At 45.5% G+C, this 24,156-nt stretch overlaps 1 protein-coding gene across 1 annotated transcript in view; it reads right to left on the reverse strand.

Moving 5' to 3' along the window:
* The window catches only part of tyw1 (tRNA-yW synthesizing protein 1 homolog (S. cerevisiae)), a 43,889-nt gene that overhangs the window by 5,441 nt on the left and 14,292 nt on the right, over positions 1-24,156 (reverse strand). Inside the window, exons 10-15 of the mRNA XM_062473054.1 lie at positions 24,021-24,139; positions 22,880-22,989; positions 19,526-19,703; positions 14,606-14,741; positions 10,923-11,033; positions 2,711-2,878 (exon numbers count right to left, since the gene is read on the reverse strand). Of these exons, the coding sequence (XP_062329038.1) occupies positions 2,711-2,878; positions 10,923-11,033; positions 14,606-14,741; positions 19,526-19,703; positions 22,880-22,989; positions 24,021-24,139 (822 nt within the window). The remainder of the gene's footprint in view (positions 1-2,710; positions 2,879-10,922; positions 11,034-14,605; positions 14,742-19,525; positions 19,704-22,879; positions 22,990-24,020; positions 24,140-24,156) is intronic.

Genomic DNA, 24,156 nt, shown 5'->3' on the forward strand with positions numbered 1-24,156 from the left:
AGATGTGCTTTAAGTGCAGACTTTCAGCTTTAATTTCAGGGTATTTACATCCAAATCAGGTGAACGGTGTAGGAATTACAACACATTTGATATGTGGCCCCCGCCCTTTTTTAAGGGACCAAAAGTAATTGGACAATTGGCTGCTCAGCTGTTCCATGGCCAGGTGTATGTTATTCCCTCATAAAGGGAGTTCGTTATTTCATTGACAAGGAGCAGATAAAAGGTCTAGAGTTCATTTCAAGTATGGTATTTGTGTTTGGAATCTGTTGCTGTCAACTCTCAATATGAAGTCCAAAGAGCTGTCACCATCAGTGAAGCAAGCCATCGTTAGGCTGAAAAATCAAAACAAACCTATCAGAGAGATAGCAAAAACATTAGGTGTGGCCAAATCAACTGTTTGGTACATTCTTAAAAAGAAAGAACGCACTGGTGAGCTCAGCAACACCAAAAGACCCGGAAGACCACGGAAAAAAACTGTGGTGGATGACAGAAGAATTCTTTCCCTGGTGAAGAAAAACCCCTTCACAACAGTTGGCCAGATCAAGAACACTCTCCAGGAGGTAGGCGTATCTCTGTCAAAGTCAAAAATTAAGAGAAGACTTCACCAGAGTAAATACAGAGGGTTCACCACAAGATGTAAACCATTGGTGAGTCTCAAAAACAGGAAGACCAGATTAGAGTTTGCCAAAAAACATCTAAAAGACCCTGTACAGTTCTGGAACAACATCCTATGGACAGATGAGACCAAGATCAACTTGTACCAGAATGATGGGAAGAGAAGAGTATGGAGAAGGGAAGGAACTGCTCATGATCCAAAGCATACCACCTCATCAGTGAAGCATGGTGGAGGTAGTGTTATGGCGTGGGCATATATGGCTGCCAATGGAACTGGTTCCCTTGTATTTATCGATGATGTGACTGCTGACAAAAGCAGTAGGATGAATTCTGAAGTGTTTCTGGCAATATTATCTGCTCAGATTCAGCCAAATGCTTCAGAACTCATAGGACGGCGCTTCACAGTGCAGATGGACAATGACCCGAAGCATACTGCGAAAGCAACCAAAGAGTTTTTTAAGGCAAAGAAGTGGAATGTTCTGCAATGGCCAAGTCAATCACTTGACCTAAATCCAATTGAGCATGCATTTCACTTGCTAAAGACAAAACAGAAGGGAAAATGCCCCAAGAACAAGCAGGAACTGAAGACAGTTGCAGTAGAGGCCTGGCAGAGCATCACCAGGGACGAAACCCAGCGTCTGGTGATGTCTATGGGTTCCAGACTTCAGGCTGTCATTGACTGCAAAGGATTTGCAACCAAGTATTAAAAGTGACAATTAGATTTATGATTGTTAGTTTGTCCAATTATTTTTGGTCCCTTAAAAAGGGGGGGGCCACATATAAAATGTGTTGTAATTCCTACACCGTTCACCTGATTTGGATGTAAATACCCTGAAATTAAAGCTGAAAGTCTGCACTTAAAGCACATCTTGATTGTTTCATTTCAAATCCATTGTGGTGGTATACAGAGCCAAAATGATGAAAATTGTGTCAATGTCCAAATATTTATGGACCTAACTATGTCAATCAAAGATCAGGACACTGTTAGGGACGTAGACTTACTGTACATGATCCTTTTAGGAGTTGAACCCAAAGCCTCGTCACAAGCACCATGAAAACCCTAGTGCCTCATTGCCTTTATAAGTCCCATCACGGGCGCAACAAATACTGTATTAGTTATTCACGTTGCCTGGCTCCAAGACACAGCGCGTCTAGTAACTTAACATCTCACAGTGACTCATACCCCAAACTCAGATGCAATTACAATCAAATGCTGGCACTCTCTCTTTCTCCCGCTTTCTCTCCCTGCCCCTGTCAACTCGGTCTCTCTGCAAGTCAGTTCCCAGGAAAAATTAGGGGAGGATAGAGGCAAACATAGCTGGTATTCAGATAATGACTAGTCGAGACATATCAGACAAACGTGGGTACAGAACAAAGGCGAGAAGTTTTCTTCAGGGTTAGAGGAGCCTGATTAGGCGAGTTTGAGTATTGTTTTATTAATTGTTCTCTAAAAACAATAAAGGGAATCCTTTGATCCCAAACCAAACAGTGAATCAATGAATGATTCTCTGTGAGAGTTGTGGCCCCATCGTCTTCGCTGCCCAGAAGGAGAGAGAGGGTGATAAATCATAATTCATTCATTATTGATTCATATCTGTCTCTGCTTCACTGCTAGCGGCTGCATAAGACGAGGGACGAAAAGGGAGAGATCCGCTGCCAAAAAGGAACAATGTTTTCTTCAAAGGTTGGCATCATTAACGTGCATTTGTTTAGGGCCAGCAATAAGACAACAAAAACAAGAGAGATGTGTGTAAAGTCTTGTTTTTCTGGGTGGAAAGGGGCCGGTAACGTGTTGTGGGAGGTTGTGGGTGGAGGCATCAAGGTGAACAGGAATTTAGGCATGGATGTTGAGGGAGACGTTTGTGCCATTTCTACGATGCAGGGAGACAACAAACATTATCTCTCACACATACACAACTAGGTGTTTTAAGAGGAAATGGTGGCAGGAAGAGAAGGAGGGGGAAAGTGAGGGGAAAACACGGAAAGAGAGGGAAAGAGGGGGAAAAAGAGAGAAAGACAGTAGGAACGAGGGGGAAAGAGAGGGAAAGGGGACTCCTACAGAATACCGCACCGTGCCCAGAGGTGCAGCACTTACCTTCTTGTGGGCTATCAGCAGACAGTTGGAGTGCTCATGCTCGCAGGCGATCTCGTACTGTGGCAGCATGTCAGCCAGCTGCTGGACAAAGTGGACCACCTCCTCGTGCCAGGGCACGTTAGCCATGGTCAGGCTACTGGCCGAGCTCTCCCCGCAGTACGTCACCCCCTGGGAAAGAGAGGGGGGGATGGAGAGAGATCAATGTAAATCCTTCCTCAGCCACATGAAGGAGGGAGTCTCATACAACATGTGCCACAGACTATAAGGCGGATTCAGCAGGCCGGCAGGGAGATAGAAGCGGATGACTGGAGAGGAACAGAGATGTGGAAGCGCCGGAGATAAGAAATGTGGGCCGTGGGAGGTTTTGCTTGCTCGCTATTTGCCGTTATCTGCATCTGTATTCTAGAGTTTTCCTTCACTAGGACATTCCACTGCTCTTCCCACCACCATACAGACAAAGAGATAGAAACTAGGAAAGTACACTTAATATACAGTGACTGGATAAGATGCAGTGCTACGCAGAGGTATGCGGTTGAAAAAAACAAATGTTATACACTTTACCTCAAAAACACTTCTATTATCTCAAATTCCGGGGGTTGTCTCTGAGATTTAAAGCCACTCTAATTGAATGGAGAAAATAAAATGGGATGTGACAGGCTTTTGTGTGAGTGACTGCTCAAGTCTTTTAGCACCCTCTCAGGATGCTGGCTGTATTGTGTCTTTGATTTGAGGTGGAAGGGGGAGGAGATTTGGAACATTCTTTCTATTTTAAGGATAACTCCCATGAAAACAAAAACCCTAATGATTCTCGAACTTTCCTCTGATTCTTAAATCGTTAAAAGTTACATTCTGTTTTTGCTATGAGTTCTGGAAAGACAGTGACTTGAGAACAATAATCAATTGGAGCCTGGACATCGCCAAGTACTGGAGTGACAAGCGCAGTACGTGAAGTTTACCTCAAGCACTGACTCGCACGGTCTCCCAAGGCCAGAACCGGAGGGAGGAAAAAATGAGAAAAGAAGAAAAGGGAAGAAAGACTGTGTACAAGTATCAAGGAAGTAAGACAACATGCAGCACAAATCAACAAATTGTCAAATTGTGTAAATGAAGACCAACACACACATTCACACATGCAAACACACCGCCAGCCTGTATGGCCTCACGGTTTCCTGAGGACCAGGCCAGGACCCAGACCACCGACAGCGTTTGTTAAAACCTAAATAATTCATAATTATGATTATTAATATTGTGCTGTCAAACACATTTTGGTCAACCAAACTCATTAATCACTCCATTCATGCTGGGTCTTCAAGTGTTCACTATGGTTGTTATGCACAGCTTGTATGTATTATCGTTTTACATTTATTGACAGTCTGTCAGACACAGCAATATTACATTTCTTTCACTTTTCAGAGACTGGTCTACTTTCAGAGACTGGTTTATCCCACTGCTCATAAAGAGCCCAGTACAGAGGTCCATTCAGAGCCTCATGCTTCTCCGCAGAGGAAGATTCAGAGGCGTCTTCCTAACCAGGAAACAGAGAAACGCGACACACACAAAGAAATACTCAAATACACAGATGCACAAACACACTCTTTTGTCTTTTGGGTTGGAAGCCAATCTCCCAAGGACGATAAGGCATGGTAAGGCACTGGGTGTTGTACAGAATTGATGAGGAGTCTTGTTCTTATCAGACTGGCCTGTAGCCTTTCAGAATAATGATCACCTTCACAAGCTGAGGTATAAATCACCAAGAAAGGGAGAGAGGGACCGAGGGAAGGAGGGAGAGAAAGAGGGAAAAGGAATGATGGGGCAGGGGATTAGAAAGAGAGGGAGGAGAAGTGAAGAGTGAGAAACAAGAGACAGCGAGTGGATTTTAGTGCGGGAGACAAAAAAGTGAAAAACAAAAACAGGTGAACATCAGCGAGACGCTAAGGGGGGTGGGTCCTGTTCGTAGACTTCCTGCCTACTTGCAAATAGCACAGCTCTTTACGCCCGTAATGAGACACCAGTGTTTCTCTTCGTACTGGCAGGCATCAAAGCAGTCTGCGGCTATGTTTTAGGCCAATTCTCACTTGTGCTAGTGTAAACCAGTGAGAAGGAAGAAATATTGATGCCGTTTTCAGATGATCAACAGTCTGAACACAAAAGGGCCATAAAAAATCTAAATATGGAGGCAGTACATTTACCTTCCCCCACTTAAGAGTGTGTGATAGATTACTAACTTGTGCGGCAGTGATGAAGTCTGTGCTTCTCACAGAATCCCAAACAATCACACCATGAGGACACATACAACATGAAACAAGCTTTACCCTTTTGCTTCAATAGTTTCACTGAAATACCACCCACACACTTCACCAACATCACTATGCGGACAACCCCCCTCCTTCACACACGCCCACCCACACCATGTAGTACGCCCCAACAGGGAGGTCACTGTCATGAAGCAGTGATGTGGGCTAATGTGAGACTGGGTGCAAGGTGTTCCATCACTGTCCCAGTCCATGTCCTGTGTGATATACTAATTGTAAGGATATAAGGCTTTAGTCAATCCCATAGCCGAAGGAATATAGCCTGGAGCCTCAATGTTACTGAGGGTCAAGACGGACTAGAAGAAAAAAAGGTGAAACTAAGAACAGGGACACATAACATGAGTGACCTGTGAGAGCATGGTTAAGTGTGAGTCAAAATTGCTCATTGTAACACTGTTATAGTTAAGTGTGTGTCTTGGATGTGCTGTACAGATGAAGTAAGCCCTGTCAAGTGAAGCACACCGATGCAGAAAGGCCAGAAGCGATATTCTACAGTAATACTACATTCACACCGCAAGCCTTGGTGCTAAATTCAAATTTTTTGCTCACATCAGATTGTTTTTGTATGGTTGTCCATATTCTTATTTATTTATTTTTGGTGGCCAATATCAGATTCCTGATAGGGTGAAAGGGTGAATTGGTCATTCTCACTAACTCACAGTTCAGCAAAAACATCAGAATCAGGCCCCTTTTGCCTGTGGGGTGAATGCAGCTTTAAGTGGTCCCACAGTGAGCCTGTTAGAGCGGGAGGGGCGGGGGGGGGGGGGTTCGTAGTTCAGAAGACTACCACTGGCCTTCGTCCTGTTGGCCTTTAGAAGGGTTTCCTACTGAGCGTGAGTGTGTATAGATAACAGTTTGATGTGTCTCAAATAACATCCCAATCTCAGATCTCTCTGGCTGGTTGTTGCAGGCTTCATAACATAACTTCCGGATTTTATAGACCCCGTAGAAGGTAGTTTTGTGCATCTTGTATAAAAGACACAATGTACAGTCAGGTAGAGAGGACGAGTTCAGTGTGTGTGGTTGTGTTCTCTTGGCTGAAGTTTGCCTTTGGGGAGTGTGTGTATTCTGTATGCCTGTGTGTATTCCTGTGTGTGTGTGCTTGTGTGTGTGTGTGTGTATTCTCATGTGTGAGTTTCTGTGTGTGTCTTGTAATGACAGGAGCTGATGCTGTGTGACTGATGAGATAAGGAGCACCAGGCTATTTCGGTGAGTGTGGCTCCTGGCTGCTTCTTCCCTAGCAGGAGGCGAGCAGCCCAGGCTCAAGGAGGAGAGCAGATTCTGAGTCTCGCTGCAACTGCTGAGAGTGAATAAAAGGAGGGTGTGCTGTATGTCTGTTTGTGTTCATGATCAGAAGGACATGGGTGATAAGGACAGCAAGGCTCCCCTGATTGTACATCGCCACCAGAGCCTCCAGTCCACCTAGACACAAACAGGACATGTTTCTGCACAGCCCCATGGTACAGTAAACAACAGCCCTCTCACTACCAGCAGCTCCTAACGGCACCACCCTGGCTGCAAGCACGCCATCTTATAATAGATTCGCTGATTCACTGAGAGCACCCAGCACTGCTTGCGTGGGCCAATGGTTTGGTTGACTGAAAGGAAATAACTGATTAAATTGTGTGTCAAATATATATATACAGTATATATATTTTATAAACCTCTGTTATTTTGTACACAGTTGTAACATCATTTCACACGTTACATTCCAGTCTTATTTCTCTGGCTCTTCTGACCTCCTCCTGAGCACATCCACAGTGACGCTGAAGTGGCTCTTAAGTAACGCCCATCCTGTCTCTGCTGAGCCCGCTTGGAAGGATTGCTGAGTGCTCCGATGACTCACACACTTCTCAGTCCTCGACCTTCTGCGGCTAATACAGCTTGACGACAGTGATGTAAAGACTTCTGTGACAAGGACAGTATCTTGAGAAAGACAACTTTTTTTAAACCAACAACTTATTAACAAGTGTGTGTGTGTGAGTACAAGTATCTAAAAGTGTAAAGTGCATTATGGACAGTGCAAGCATGGTGAGGGTGTTTGTGTGTGTATGTGTGTGTGTGCTTGCACACTTGTGTACAATCCATGAGAAACTGTGTTGGGAGTGCATGTGTGTGTTTCAGGAGAATATAAGGCAGCTTTATTTGGCACCATTTCTTCACTCTGATTCGCCCTGAGACCTAAGAGAGGTGGGCCCTCAACCTTCTGCACAGCGTTGGGTCCAAGTGGGTCATCACTGTTGCTAAGCAACCCAGGCTGTGCTCCTGCCTCCAAATTAAGGTGTGTGTATTTTTGGAGAGTGTGTGTGGTGGTGGTGGGGGGGGGGGGTCTTTATGTAGCTAAGGTGTTCTATGATAGTGTGTCTTTCCAAGTATTTACAATGCAGGCAATATCAGTCATCTTGCTTTGCAACTCTCACCTCTTTCAGAGGAGAGGATATGATAACACAATAGGGTCTGGAGAGATTTGGAGACATTTCAAATCTTAAATTTGACTTTCAAGTTATACTTCACAAAAAACACATTTATTACAAATGTGTTCATCACAGGAAGATCAATAACATAAAACACTTGCAAACTGGATCTATTTTTCCCCAACTAGGTTCCTTTCAGGTTTGAATGAAAACCTTGCTGTTTGACTTCAATCTCTTCAATCCGTCATTTGAATAATCCTTGTGAATAAATCAATCATAAAACACAGCATTTAATTAAATGATCCACTGTATCACTATGACAACTCTAGATCAGATTCCTCCCCTCTCATTCATACTGTATCACACCAATTACCATAGCTGGGTCAATGGGGTGTTCTCCACTAACTGACACAAGTGAATTGCACATCAGGTCAGGGGGACATCAAGAGAGACTAATAGGCAGTATATAAATCTTAGGGACATATCGATTTAACAGTGCGGCCTGAGATACACATCGTCTCAAGATGACTTGGAGGTCTCATTTAAAAGCCATCTGGATCATCCATTCAGATAATTCTCTTTTATGAATGTTGGCCATAATCTTGCACATCAAACCAGAACCAGTCTTTGCTTTTTGTGTTTGAATCGACTCATCATTTAGTGATGTGATCCAGTTAATGGTAAAAGTCAACGAATAAGAGGATGAAAGTGCGTAGCGTAATATGTGTTGTCAATTATTAGATTTGGATAACTGTATACATTTTTACACAATACAATTCACATCATTAATATGTTACTCTTCACAGCATCTATCCCACATACAAATGTATGATTCTTTATTCCAGAATAGGAAGTGACAGGGTTATGGATATTTTTTAAGTACTTTAAGCATATTTTTGAAGGGTTTTACTACAGTCTGGGACTTTGCAAATAATTTAATTGAAGATCACAAATTCATTAGCTACGTGTCCTTGACCACCAATTAATGATGGCAGAAGCTAAAGCGCTGTAAGCCTGCTGTGAGGACATCAAAACAGTGGACCAGTGAAGCTATGGAGGATCTGCGGGCGTGCTTGGACTGCACTGACTGGGACATGTTCACAACTGCTACCAATAGTCTGGATGAGCTCACAGAGGCTGTGACATCATACATCAGCTTCTGTGAGGACTGCTGTATACCAACACGCACCAGGGTAAGCTACAACAACGACAAACCCTGGTTTACAGCTAAACTCAGAAGGTTGAGGTCAGAGAAAGAGGCCGCGTTTAGGAGTGGGGACAAAGACAGTTTCAAGGAGTCAAAAAACAGGTTTAGCAAGGCGGTGAGGGAGGCTAAACGACTGTACTCAGAGAGACTAAAACACCAATTCTCTGCAAACGACTCTGCTTTTGTCTGGAGAGGGCTCAGGCAGATTACCAACTACAAGCCCAGAGCCCCCCACTCCACTAACGACTCCAGCCTGGCCAACGACCTGAATGAGTTCTACTGCAGATTTGAAAGACAATTGGACAGTCCTGAACTACCCCTTCCCACCCAGGAGGCCTCCCACCTCCCCCCCTCTACAGTGACGACTCTCTCCATTCAGGAGGGTGAAGTTAACAGACTTTTCAAGAGGCAGAATCCCCGCAAAGCAGCTGGGCCGGACCCTGTCTCTCCAGCCACCCTCAAGCACTGCGCTGACCAGCTGTCTCTGGTGTTTACCTACATCTTTAACACCTCCCTTGAGACATGCCATGTGCCAGCCTGTCTCAAGTCCTCCACCATCATCCCTGTGCCCAAAAAGCCAAGGCCAACAGGACATAATGACTACAGACCCGTCGCCCTGACCTCTGTGGTAATGAAGTCTTTCGAGCGCCTGGTGCTGGCACACCTTAAATCCATCACTGACCCTCTACTGGACCCCCTGCAGTTTGCCTACAGAGCCAACAGGTCTGTGGACGATGCAGTTAACATGGCCCTCCACTTCACCCTACAGCACCTGGACTCCCCAGCATCCTATGCCAGGATCCTGTTTGTGGACTTCAGCTCTGCCTTCAATACCATCATCCCCGCCCTGCTTCAGGACAAGCTCTCCCAGCTGAACGTGCCTGATTCCACCTGCAGGTGGATCACAGACTTCCTGTCTGACAGGAAGCAGTGCGTTAAGCTGGGAACACAAGTCTCTGACTCCCGGTCCATCAGCACCGGATCTCCTCAGGGCTGCGTCCTTTCTCCTCTGCTCTTCTCCCTGTACACCAACAGTTGCACCTCCAGTCATCCGTCCGTCAAACTCCTGAAGTTTGCGGACGACACCACCCTTATTGGGCTCATCTCTGGTGGAGACGAGTCTGATTATAGGTGGGAAGCGGCCAACCTGGTGACCTGGTGCAGCCAGAACAACTTAGAGCTCAATGCTCTTAAGACAGTGGAGATGGTTGTGCACTTCAGGAGGAACACAGCCCCACTCACCCCCATCACCCTGTGTGACTCCCCAGTCAACACTGTGGAGTCCTTCCGCTTCCTGGGCACTATCCTCTCCCAGGACCTCAAGTGGGAACTGAACATCAGCTCCCTCATCAAGAAAGCACAACAGAGGATGTACTTCCTTCGGCAGCTGAAGAAGTTCAACCTGCCAAAGACAATGATGGTGCACTTCTACTCAGCCATCATTGAGTCCATCCTCACCTCCTCCATCACCGTCTGGTACGCTGCTGCCACTGCCAAGGAAAAGAGCAGACTGCAGCGTATCATCCGCACTGCTGAGAAGGTGATTGGCTGCAATCTGCCTACCCTCGAGGACCTGCACACCTCAAGGACCCTGAGGCGAGCGAGGAAGATTGTGGCCGACTCCTCCCACCCTGGACACTCCCTGTTTCAGTCACTCCCCTCCGGCAGAAGGCTGCGGTCCATCAGGATCAATACCTCACGCCACAAAAACAGTTTCTTCCCTTCCGCTGTTGGCCTCTTCAACAAGGCCAAGGGACCACACTGACTCTAATGACTTCTTGCTTAAAACACACTGCTTTTTGCACTGCATTACAAAATGGTATCTTGTACATTTGTATTTTTTGTAATATTTGTATTTTTGTATTGTTATATTGTAATTTACGGCAACTTATATTTTATTTTATTGTATATTTAATTCTATTCTAATCCCACTTAGTACTGCTAGTTTATGTACCCTTAGTATAGATAGTCCACATATTTAAATTTTAGGTATATGTTTATTGTATGCACCTTCCTGCCAAAGCAAATTCCTTGTCTGTGCAAACTTTCATGGCGAATAAATCCCATTCTGATTCTGATGATATGGTTTAACACGATTACTTTGGTCATTAAGAGGTGAGAGTCTCTTCACTGTCACAGAAATGAAGGGATAATATAAAGGAGGGCTCATGGAGAGTGACAGTATAGAGGCAGGAAGACAAAGAAAAGTGCCAAAGAAAATGAGGGCCAATTCCCTGTATACTTTCCATTTTCCTTTCACTGAAGATATGTGTGCCTACCTTGACCTCGATGAAGTCTGGCTGTCCCAAGGCAATGAGCTCTGAGTAGGCCTCCAGCTCCACCACGTTCCAGGCCTTCACCAGCGTTAGTCTGTACACGGTCCTCTGTCTCTGAACACACAGAGCGAGGGAACATCATGAGAGGGAAGAAAAGTTGACTCAAAAAGTTGAGTGACACTCAAATCACTCAAATTCTCACTTATTTCCTTGTATTGGATAAACTGAGGAAGGCCTTGACAACGCAAATGACTTTAATAAAGAACAAGATCCAATGTCTTCCTTTATGCTGCGGACAAAGAGAAGTGTGGCAATGATGGACAAGTAAGTGTTGCATAAGTCCTGAGCATAGCAATAAGTGTTTTTGGAGTTATTCATCATCTCTGAGATGTCATTTGGTTGTTGTTGGGCTGTAATTACTGTGGATTAAAATACAGACAATTAGCACAGGAGATGGCATGCTTAATTGAGAGTGCCAATATTGTGTGTTAAGAATAATTCATAAATGGCATTCTTGTCTCTTTCCAGATTGCCATGATGCCGATGCCTCAACCCCCATCTGTCTGTCGTGACAGAGATGGAGAGAGAGCGAGCGAGCCAGGGAGAAAATGAGTGAGAGCAGGAGAGAGGAAGAACAAGAGGAGGCTGCATCTGTTCCTTTTGAATGTACGGGGAGCAGCCTGACGGAGAATTCAGAGCCAAGGTTGAGAATACAACAGACAACCGTGATATTACATCACAACGACAAGCACGCCTGGACTATGATGAAGAGGCTCTAGAGCACTAATCTCACAGAGCTGTCGAGCCATAAGACACTACAGCACATATTCAACCCTCTATGTATTTGTTTTCTCCAAAATGGAGCACACACTTTTGAGAAGGCCACATCGTTCTCATTCTATGGCCCTCTGAGGCCATCAAACTCTCTCAGCAGGAGGAGCTATCACTCATCGTTATTGCAACCGAGTTTATCATAAACACCTCCAGCATGTTCATACATTAACAAGTTACTGAAAACTGAAGAGAGAACATGGAGAGTGAGTGTCTGAACGGGAGGACGGGAGAGAAAAGGAAAGAACAGAAGAGGAGAGAACAAAAGAGAAGAGAGCTCGGCCTTGCAGGGGAGTGGAGTATGACTAAGAACACCCAGCCTGATCTCTGGTGTTCTCCCCGTTGGTGCAGGATGATCCCCGGGCATGGCCCCTCCACTAGCACAGGGGGGAAGGGATCATTGGACAGTGGTGACTGTTTCTCTTCAAGAAACCTGACAACGAGGCATGGCTCCATCACTTCCACAGCACCAGGAGAAGGTCAGGATGGAGAGGAGGGGTGAGGGAACAGTTGATAGGGGAGTAAGACACTAATTGAGAATCAAGATATAGCCCTTCATAAGAGGAGGCCGTGGCAGACACACACACACGCACACACAAACAGACAGAGACAGAGAGAGCGAGAGATTCTTTCTTAAATACCAAACACATCAGTATTTCCCTAGTTGGAGATTAAACATCAAAAGCCAATGCAGGACATTGCAGGCTTTACAATGTACAATGGCTGGATTCTGCATACACATTTTTCAACAAGCTTGCACATGGTTGGGTTATGGTTAAATCTGTGTGTTTCCTGAGACTGACGACCCATCCTTACTGGAGGAGTAAAACTGTCATTCTGTGGAGATAAACAGAATATTGCTTTAGGGCACTGGTGTCAAATATCAGTCCACCGGGACGTCAATCACTGTCCCGTGGTCTTAATCAGGAGTCCTCCCTGGTATACTGGGATCTGGGGCACTGGGTGGTGAAGTGGAATCTCACTCAGTGAAATAATATGTGTGTAATAACAAGGGAAGGAAAGTGAATCAGCAGAAAAAGGTTGTCCTAATTGCCAGCAGTTTGACATCCTCTCGAAACAAGCAATAGCTTGTTTCGAGGTATTTGATGTCCTCATCGGAACATTTGAAGTATTTCCACATTGCTGACATTACCCCCCTTTGCTAGGTAACACCGTGATAATGGCTGGATCGATTGAGAGTGAAATCTGAGCACTGAGCACCTTCGGCCGTTTTTCTCTTTCGAAAATTTCATTTTCGAGGCAATATGAGGTGGTAAGGATCCCGTCTTGTCCATAGTCCGAGCTCTTCCTCAAACAGTTTACAACCCACATGTTTCTAGAGGCTGTTACACCAGACCCGCCTGAGCTGTGTTTTTCATTCATATTGGCATCGACAGGAATAGAGTCTTCACCCACACCGGTAAAAGAGGATTAAAAATGCACAGGGAATAGAAGCAGGAGGTGCTCATGCACATTCTTGATGCTAACGCACAAATAAACGGCCTCACTAGGCAATTGGACGCGTTTTCTGTCAATCATTGCCTGAATCCATGTTGCAGATCACAACCTGGGTTTAGAGTTGATGCAAAAAGAGCGCAAAGCTCTTAATCACCGTGTTCTTACAATGTGGTAAAAAAGATTTCAAGATTACATTTATACTCTTTCAAATGCCACTTCCAACGGACCAGGCACTTCAACTCATTATACAGTTCTGCAGTTCTTCTGGCGGTGTTCTGGGAATTCAATCACTGGCTGATGCTGCCTCAGCCCAGAAACTATGAGAAACAAGAAGAAGAGCAGGGAAGTGGAGCAGGAGAGATTTGGGAATCTGGTCCAATCACTGCAGTTCGATCCTGTGTCAGTCAAATATAATAACAGGGAAAGAAACCTTGCAAGTAAAACCGGTGTTTGTGAACTTTGTAGTACAACTCTTGTGGTCACAAATCGCTAATTCTTCAGCAATCAAAAAAACGGGACATGCCCACTCTACGAAAAGCTCTGGGCAGATTAAACTAACTCTAAAGAAGGAGGTGTCACATTGGACCCAAATGACTGAGTTTCCCCAACACAAAATATTTGCAAACTTCAGTCATATCAGGAGGGAGGGGGGTCTTCTCCATCAACTTCCATACAAATGATCAGGGTCTTTTGTGTGAGGTTACTATATGCAAGTCCACTGTAAAGTCGACCTATTTTGGGAAGCCATAAGAGTGACCATAAAAGCCTTGAAATAAAATGAACAAGAAAGAAATATTTAATGAGCGAATTGTTAATCAAAGCTCTCAAATGCCTCTCGTATCTTGAGGCTGCAATTCGATCGCATCATTATTATAGAAATAACAACTAAAACATTTCCATTATAACTTATCTATATTTCTCCACCCAGGGGTTTGCAACGGTAGTGAGATTGAGGTAATATCACAATGTAGAATATTTGTTGTCTACACAGTGACATCAAACCAGTGAGACATCTGTCAGAATGACAAAGAGAATAGTATTCCCTTTGACTTTGGTAAAAATCTCCAAAGATGCACTCAGGCTCCTTGAGAATAGAGAGATGAGATAAGCCATCAAAAGGTGTATCACCATCGCCACCTTTTTGTTTGTACCCAAGTTTGTACTTTATGCATTCATGCTTTTGAATAGAGGGAATTCACAAATAACAAATTATTTAACAGATTTTCAACCAAATGTGGAAAAGCAACATTTTCAGTATTTAAGGCAAGGATACTAACGTAAACTAAGGCAAGGATACTAACCTAAACTAACTAAAAAGAGAGGAAGAAAAAATTATAAAGAATTATGTTTTATATCTTTCTGAATCTAAATCTTCTCCACAGAGCTCTTGGCCTCACCTTGTCACCCAGGGCTTTAAGGCTGTCTAGGAAGCGAGGCCAGAAGTCCGTGAAGAGCGGCCGGTCGATCTTCTTAAGACTCTCCTTAGTGCTGGCATCCACACTGACATACAGCTGTGTGACTGGCACCAGATTCCTGGAGAGGAGATGAGGAATGTGATATTAAGACAAAAAAGAGGGGTCAAAAGAAAAAAAAGGATACCAGAACCAACTGAATGATGTCAGTGAGCCATCTCTTCCCAGAGTATGGGTAAAGTAAAAGGACTAGTCTAAGGCCTGGTGCTGTTTAAGAGATTTGCGGTCTTTGAGGAGAGATACAAAGCACTCTTATTTCAGAAAGGGAGGACAAAGACTGAGAATGAGAGAGGAGGAGCAAATGGGAAAAGTGAGGCCTTCATCAAAACTGACTGAAGCTTCGGGGTCTTTTCTCCCACAATGTGGAGGCAAATGGGTTTAACTAAGAGAGAAGGCTTAAGTACTGTAGTTATAACTAAACTACAAAAGAAATCTGTGGGAATAAATATTATAGACTGAATCAGTATGTGAAGTTACAAAACGTATTTGAGCAAAGGCATTCCTAAGACATTTCAATAGGACTTTTAATTTCCACAGGACTGTAGAGTTCTTCATTCAGGCAGAAGTTTGAGAATTATGGAATACTACTTCATTTGGCTATCCTCTCATCTCCTCCTCTTGTTGGCCAACACTTGTTTGCAATCACAATAATGGGGGTTGGGGTCCAACCTCGATAAATTCCAACAGCTTGTCCAAGACTAGACAATCCTGACGGTGATGATCGATGCCGTCCTCCCTGCCTGCTCTGGTTCAGGGAATGATAAGTCAGTGTGTGACAGACACGGCAGGGCCGAGGCTAACAACACAGCAAGGAATGCAGACCCAGACACGCTGTAGGGCGACCAGAGTGAGATTGATCTTTTGAACATGAAAGCAAAGGGCAAAAGTTCTGGTGAATTAAGGAACCTTTAGCGGAGCAGGGTCAATGTTGACTTACAGGAGATCAAGGTTTAGCAAATAAGAGAGTGGTTGTTGAGCTGACGTGATTGTATTATACATCTTATTCAATCATCAAGAGTGTCCTCGTAGTCCTTGTATTGGCAGACTTCTGTGTCGAGAAAGTACATTTTTGAAATGGGGAAAAAAACCATCTTAAAAAGTCAACACAACTGCCCATATCAATATCAATCCCTTCAACGGTGCTTGAAATGACAAAAATGGCTGCTAACAACTCTTCAACTACAGCACAATTAACTACAAACAGCTTGCAGGTCTTTCAGGTTCCCTTGTGGCAACTTAACCTTAGAATCTGATGCCAACATAACTAAAACATGGGCACAGTGCTGACTATGCAACGTATAATGTTCTCTCTGTGGCTGCTTGCTTCTAACACGCTCAATTTAATAACAATTTTGTTGAATAAATATTACAGAAAGGAGGGATGTCACATGCAGAGACTTGAGCTTGCAAGACAGACACATTCAACAGCATATGAATGTTTCTATTGTGTTGCCAGCGAATGCAGTTCTCGGATGAATAAGGCGCTACCGCACTGCAAATAGAGACACTGTGAACTGACAACAGTGTTCCCTCGACTCCGACACTAAACCCTCTTTTCTCATTGTGCTCCTCACCGCGCCCTCCTGCCACTGCTGATAAGAAGGGAATAAGGGTTTGCACGTGTATGAGTGTGTGCAGAGGCATGTGAGGTGAGGATGTATTTTTCATGAGGCCAGAGGAGCTGGCGAAGATGCTTTAATGCACCATGCCCGATATAAAGTGACTGACACCCAGACAGATGGACACAGGTGACAGGCGGAGCAAGGCTGTGATTTGTAATTCTGCTCCCAGAGTACTTCTTATCAGGCCTTCCCCAGGCGTGACCCAACCCCGCCTGTGGAACCTTGGAGTGGCACTGTGTAGGCTTCAAAAGCCATGGGGTAAGGGTCGGGGAGAAAGGGTGTCATTCGCGCATGAATGAAATGGTGCTGGCAGAGAATAAGGAAAGCCAGGATGACCTTTATGTAGCGATGAGTCAAGTCATTTGGCATTGGGACTTGAATTGAGAGACAGCTTCAATTGCCACAGGCTGTCTCCACCCACTTCCGGACACGAGTGGCAGCTCACATAAGGACGGACCTAGGAGCCTCCTCAATCACTTGAACGAAAATGTACACAGGAGAAAACAAGCGGAGCTGGTTCATGAAGGAGGACGTGAGACATAGCGCGCCACTAGCAACGCGTCATTTTATGCGCAGGGCACACCCTCCTAATAGGGCGGGGTATATAAGGGGTTCCCGGCATATGCATCGCCAGTGCGACATAGACTTCAGTCTTCCTGCTGTTGTCGAGTGAGGGTGTCTACATGTCGTGTCTTTCCGGGTCTGAATTGGAGGAGTTCCATGGGGATTCATTGGTCGACGGTGGACCTTGTGAGGAAGCGGGAATCCCTCCAGCCGGAGGGTCCAAACCCCGTCGGAGTTCTCGTCTGGCGGTGAGGCAGCCGGTCCCGATCGAGGAATGGCCCGTTCCTCGACTTCTGTGTGGATACTACGAGAAGGGCCTTAGTCCACCAGTCGGTATGTCACATGAGGAGTTATACCTTCATTTCATGGACGTGTGTGAGGAGGATGCCGGGGTTCCCATTCCCCGCAAAGCACTGGGGAAGAGCAAGCGGGGTTCCGCTGCGGGTGCTGGCCTGGCCAAGAAACACAGAGCGGGGTCCGCAGGAGGCTCGGTCGTACCGGCGCCCGACCCCGTGCAGCTTCCTGCTCCCGTGCTGCGGCCTGATTCCGTCGGAGTCGTTTTCTCTGTATTACACTACCATCGATCACGCGATTCGGTTAATCAAACAGGCAGGCGTGGGCGCCTGGCTCGGGAAGGCCGATATCACCGACGCGTTCAAGGTGATGCCCCTTCACCCGTCGCAGTGGCACCTGTTCGGCGTTAAATGGCGGTCGCAGATGTATTTTTACGCTCGCCTGGCTTTTGGCTGCCGCAGCATCCCGCGCATTTTTGACACTCTGGCCGAGGCTCTGTGTTGGGTTTTGCTGAACGTGCACAGGTTGCCGTTTGTCCTGCACCTGCTGGACGACTTCTTGGTGGTGGATTTTCCCTCCTCACCGCCGGCTCGGTGCATCTCGGTGGTGAAGGCCACATTCGAGCATTTGGGCGTGCCGCTCTCGGAGGAGAAGACGCAGGGGCCTCTCACGTCCATCGAGTTTTTGGGCGTCCAGCTGGACAGCCTGTTAATGCGTGCGTCGCTCCCGGCGGAGAAGCTTGAGCGGGTGCGCGCTGTTCTGGCGGCAGCGGCTGCGTCGGTTTCGTTGACTAAGCGGGATCTTTTGTCGTTGCTCGGGCACCTGAATTTTGCTATGCGCATCATTCCCCACGGTCGGTCGTTTGTCTCCCGTCTGCTCGTCGTGGCTAAGTCTGTTCCGGCGCTGCACAACGTTGTGCGTTTGGATGAGGGTTGCCAGTCCGATTTGCGTTTTTGGGCCGTGCTTTGCGAGCATTGGAACGGTTTGTCGTTTTTTACAACGACGAGGTGGAGACCTCCAGCGCCATGGCGTTCTACACCGATGCGGCGTTGTGTTTGGGTTTTTTTTCGCGAACGAGTGGTTCAGCGAGTCGTGGCCCGTTGAACTGGAGTTTCTGGCGCGCGATTGCAAATCCACAACATTGTACGAACTGTATCCTATTGTTGTAGCGTGTCTTTTGTGGGGTAAACACTAGTGTAGGAAGAGGATTGTGGTGTTCTGTGATAACGAGGGCACGGTGAACATCATCAACAAGGGTAGATCTTCCGTGGCATTGATTAACAAATTAGTGAGGCGTCTGACCTGGACATGCATCACAGACAACTTCGTGTTGCGGGCCGCATACATTCCTGGGTTACTCAACAATGTGGCTGATGCTCTGTCACGTTTTCAATTTCAGGAGTTCCGGGCACTATGTCCGGAGGCAGAGCCGGGCGGCCTGGTGTGCCCAGCGTTTCAGGAGACACTGTTAGATTAGACAGGTCGCTAGAAGGCTACATGACGGTCGCTGCTCGATACATGCGAGCAGGCTTAGGCAAGGGCACATTAAAATCCTATGATTGTGCTTGGTTGTATTACTGTTCCTTCTGCCGCGCACTCTATACACCCCCTCACCCGGTGAGCCTGCTCGTCGTATGCGCATACATCGTTCACTGCTTCACCTCCCGGAAGCTCCAGCCGTCGACAATCAAGGCAGCGGTGGCCGGCATTCAGTTTCATCTCAGATGTCTGGACCCGTCTGTGCAGAGCCTGTTGGGGAACCCGTCGGTTTGGCTACTATTCAACGGGCTGCGGAAAGAGCGACCGCAAGGCAATGACAGGCGACTTCCCATAACCCTTCCTATACTTCATCACTTGGTGTCAGCGTTGCGGGCGGGTTGTTTTAACGTTCCCACTGATGTCATGCTAGAAGCTGTGTGTCTCATGGCTTTTTATGGGTTCATGCGGTGCGACGAATTCACTTGTCAGTCAAGCACATTTCAAACTATGCACGATCTCACCCTTGGCGATTTAACCATGGATACGGGTATGTACACAGTGGTGTTGAAACACAGCAAGGGTGTGAAGGCCGGCGTGAGTACTCCTGTTGTCGTATCGCGGAATAACTGAGCTTTCTTCCGGTTTCAGGGGGAATGCGTCGCTGCTCTCTGCTCGGAGGTCGAGACGGTGTCTCGTTGGATGCGGCAGGGAGCCGATGCGAGCAGAACCACAATGCCAAATCAAATGTACAATCGTGTTTTGTATAGTGTGGAATAAAGTATTTGTAAAGTCATACTGAGTCCTCCTGCCTGAACCTCCTCAAGAGAAAGCTCTACAGCATGCTGTTCCAACTAAAGGCTATTTTAGTTTACCTGATTTCGTTTACCTGATTTCCTCTGGGAACTGTGCATTGGTGACCAGAAAGCTGGAGATGTGGTGGGTGTGAAGGAGACAAAGGAAGGCATTGATTTCGGGGTACATAATTGGCTCGCCAACCAGGGAGAGTGCGCAGTGTTTCACAGACAGGCCCTCTTCGTAGCGGTCTGGCCGCACCCCCGGCACACCTGGACAGAAGAGAGATGGTAAAAGTTCAAAAGGTCATCCTGAAGCAGGAGGAGAAAGCTAGGCGTTATACTATACATTACCTCTGGTCTGTATTTGTGTCGATCTGAAGGATGAAAAGGATTAAATAAGCAACATTGCTACCTTACCTCAGTGAGGCAGGAATCTAAGTTGACATTAAATATTTAACCGTAACATTTTAGAACACAGCCAGTTCATTTCTGTATGTCAACCGTAGCTGTGACTGTAGTTTGTCTTAAAGGTTGTCTTCCTTGACAGAACAAATAGTGCCAATAATCTTCATTAGCATGTTTTTGGCAGGTTGTTGTTTTTGTGATACAGTGCATCTTAACCAGAATGAATTACCTAAAATAATCGTCAAAAATAGAAATGTTTATTTTGGTAGGTCTTCCGTAAGTTAATAGGTTATAATAATAATGTTTGTAAACAACAGTTAAATATCTGAAAAAAGGTATACATTTGTGATGAAAGTTTCTGCGGGTGTAAAAAAAATAAAATAAAAAGCAGCAAATCTAAACCTATCCTGTATGTGACTTACTATTCTTCAAACAAAGCACAAAAAGGTGAAACTTTCAAACATTAACTATTGGTGTATAACAAAGCCAGGGTGTGATTGATTTCCTATGCCTTACATAAGACTAGGAGAACAACAAGACTCAACAATGAAATCATAACACACTTTCCATTGACGAGGCCAGGCGGCTAGCAGGAGCTCCGCTACATTTCGATGTAAAACTCAATTTAATGAAACAGCTTCATAGTGAAAGAGGCCAAACTAAAAAGCAATCTAAGCATTCCCATGGCACTCAATCAGGCCTTCGGAGAAATCACACTTTCATTGCATTCATAAAACACAACAGCTAGAACGGACAATACAAATGTGCCAATGTGGGCCCCTGAAACCTCATTACGATATCTCATTGATATTAAGAAAAAGAAAGAAATCCCATTCAACTCCCACACGTATAGGTAACAGTCCCACTGTGGGGAAATGGGGCCAAGCATCAAGTACGCAAAATTCTCTGGCCCATTGCAATGAGTCAAGTTTGGGAGTGCTGGTGTAGACTGAATTGGAACTGGGTCCTGCTTTAAAGGACACATGCACATGATTAAAGCCCTCTAATGTCCTCAAGAACTTCCCCAAATCAAACCCAAGGAACAACTGCTGGCCAAATAATCTCAGTGTGCTGCATCCAGCTTGACACGACGTGCACCAGTCCTCAATCGACATGAGGTTTAGATTCTCACTAATGGCATTAACTCATAATATCTAATTGGAGAAAAGTCAGACTTAACTACAAACCGTCCTTATTCCCTGGCGACTCAACAGCTTTACAAATAAGAAACAGACACTGTGGTTGGCTGCCGTCGAGTACAGCCCAGCGGCTAGGAGCAAATCCTGATCATTATGAAGGATTAATGATTCTGTCACTTCAGTGCCCAACTGGATAGACTCTCTGGCTCAGTTCCCTTTTGGTCCCAATGCAGGCTTTTAATCAGATGCGCTCCCCAAGATGCATAAACGTATTTGAAAGGCAGTGATTTTGTTAACTAGTCAGATACAGATGCTTATCAAAGGGTTGAGTATGGGAAAATAATTGGAGTGACCATCTTTTTAAACTAAGGAATTGGCACTTCAGGACAATCAGTCCTTCTTAACTAAGCTGACTCACTGCTGTTGCAGCTGAAGAAGAAGGGAGATAATAATAATAATAATGATTTCCTTCATTGCGTTTGATGGGGTTCAGCAATGTTTTTAGATGTCTTGGCTTGAATCATTAACGTGCACTGCTACTGTCATCTTGTATTGTCATCACATTTGTTTGATATAAAGATGGATGAACAATCTTATTTTGGCAAGATAAGTGCAGGAGCAGCAACGTGTAAAACTACTAAGCAACAAAAATATGAAATAATAATCTGTCTATGGAAACAACCTGTCAGACTGCTATCCATGCCAGCCTAAAATAAAAACTTTCATGACTAACTTCAAATGAAGACTGACGTAGAACCTGCACCATCAGGAAATTCAGCCTGTGCTTTTCAGAACCTCTAAATCCTGCAGTCAGGAAGAGGTCATCTTGTGGTGACAAGTGCGTCCCAATCCAGACAGAGGTGTGTGACAGCCGCAGGTCAGTCAGGCAGACAGGGTGATGATGACTAAGTGAGCCCAGAGACAGTGCAGCCGGAATGCTGAACCATATCACTGTAAGGTGAGGACTGAGGCAAACTGTCCTTCAAGACATCATCTTAAAATCTACATCTGGTATCTTTCATACGATGAGACAGAAAAATACACTTTGGCAGCACTTTACATTAAGGTTACCTTAACCATCATGTAACTCCATACAGTAGTTGTAGTAATACCTACAATAACATATGAATTGCTTTGTAATTAAATAGTATTATGTTTTTGCGGATAGGCTATTACATACGTGGAATATCTTATTACAAGGGCATAAATCAAATCAAATGTATTTGTATAGCCCTTTTTACACGCAAGCATTTCACAGAGGGCTTCACATATGCCCATAGAACTGCCCCTCAACCAACCTAAACCCTCAAGGAAGACAAGGAAAAACTCCCAAAAAACTCTCAACAGGAGAAAAAAATGGAAGAAACCTTGGGAGGAGCAATTCAGAGAGGGATCCCCTCCTCCAGAGACGGTTAATAAGTTTAATAGTATTGGGAGGGGATGTAAGGAGGTAAATGGATGTTACAAAGGGGCATATGAAGGTTGTGTTACCAAAACAAAACACATGATAACATCCACTTACCCTTGGAGAGCCCAACCTCCCCCATACCAAGTTTCACTTGTGTAATAACTTGTACCGCTAAACCATAATTAAGTGGAACTACAAAGCAATACAGCACTATGCAGTAGCACATATTGGTAACAGTCAAAGTTAACTCAATGATTATGTCATTCATTAATAATGTCCCAATTCCAAAAGACAAATGACCCAAGAGAGATGGGAGAATATGATAGAATGAGCTGGTAGAAAGTCTGTTAAGTACAGACACATCAGGATGCAGGGAATGAAGTTCAGGCAAGTGGATGCCACAGCCTTGAGGATGATTGATGACACCGTTGAATGGGATGTGTGTGTGTGTGTGTGTGAGCATGTATTAGCACACACGTGGTGTGCACACTGACCTTTGAACTGGCGTATCATATTCTGATGGTTTTCCATGGCTTCCAGCAAGATCTTCTCTGGAGGGTCCATTTTCCAGCGCCACTCCATTCCCACTGGGTTAGTGTGGTGTCTGCCAGGACACACAGAGACGATGAGAGGGGACAGCTCTGGTCACCCCGACCCCAGACACCGGCTCACGTCAGCAGGCCCAGGCTGGCATATCTATGCCCACAGTGGGGTGCCTTGGTAACAATCCAACTGGCGTCCACTTCTAATGCCCTGTCCTGAACCTTTCAGGTCACCTCACATCACCAAAAGGGCATGGTGGACAGCAGGATAGCTGTTTGCACTCATTCACAATAATTCTCTGTAAAATTATAACCCGTAGATATAAAGAAAGGGCATCCAGTGTTTCTTGATTCCAGACCTGACTCCACAACCTATGATCGAGCTCTTGATTAGCTGTACCAGGTGATCCTGCAGTAAGTGCAGGGTTATCATGAAAATGTGCCAACGCTTACAGAATTCAAATGCGGTTTCACACTCCCCAACATCTTTGGTGCCCCCTGGTGCTTGACCATGGACCAAATACATCTGTGCCCTAAAGAATGCCTAATACCTGTTGCCCCAGATTGGGCACCTCAAGTGAAACTGGCATATCTTCCCTGACAGACTCCTCATTCAGCAGTCACACACAGAGCAGAGACATTTCACCAGAGGTTTTAAAATTCACCCTCTCTGCAGTAGCATAACGTGAGGAGAAAGGTTCTCGCCCTCTCTCTCTCGCCCAATGTCACGATGCATCAGCTTCTACCTTTCCATCTCCCATTAGCCCGGCCATTAATCAGACCCTCGTTAGTCACTAACTCATTAAGCTGACGGGTCGGCGATGACGTCAGTCCATGACAGGGATCGCTGATTGTTCTCGGATTGAGTTAACAACGTGTCGCGGTTGAGAGGAGAATACGCCTGAGTAAACGAGGGTAAATGAGAGATCGCCGACACTCGACCTTCACAGGGCTATAAGCAGTGCTTACAACATGCCTTTGCGTTCTGATAAGCGGAAGGGGAGACAAAATCAGAGAGTAAACATCCGTACAAGGCAGAAGTGGTTCCAAAAGGCACATGATTGAAATCCCTCCAAATAATGGATGAACGTACCTCCAGCAGAAGACACACTTGTTAGCACAGGCCAGGCTAGGGGTCGTCTCCATACACCTGTGAGACTCAATGCCATAGAAAGTGTGTTTGTAGCAGCCACCTCTTCCCCTCAGCATGGACTAGATGGGGGGGGGGG

This window comes from Osmerus eperlanus, chromosome 11 (assembly GCF_963692335.1).
Source record: "Osmerus eperlanus chromosome 11, fOsmEpe2.1, whole genome shotgun sequence".
NCBI lineage: Eukaryota > Metazoa > Chordata > Actinopteri > Osmeriformes > Osmeridae > Osmerus > Osmerus eperlanus.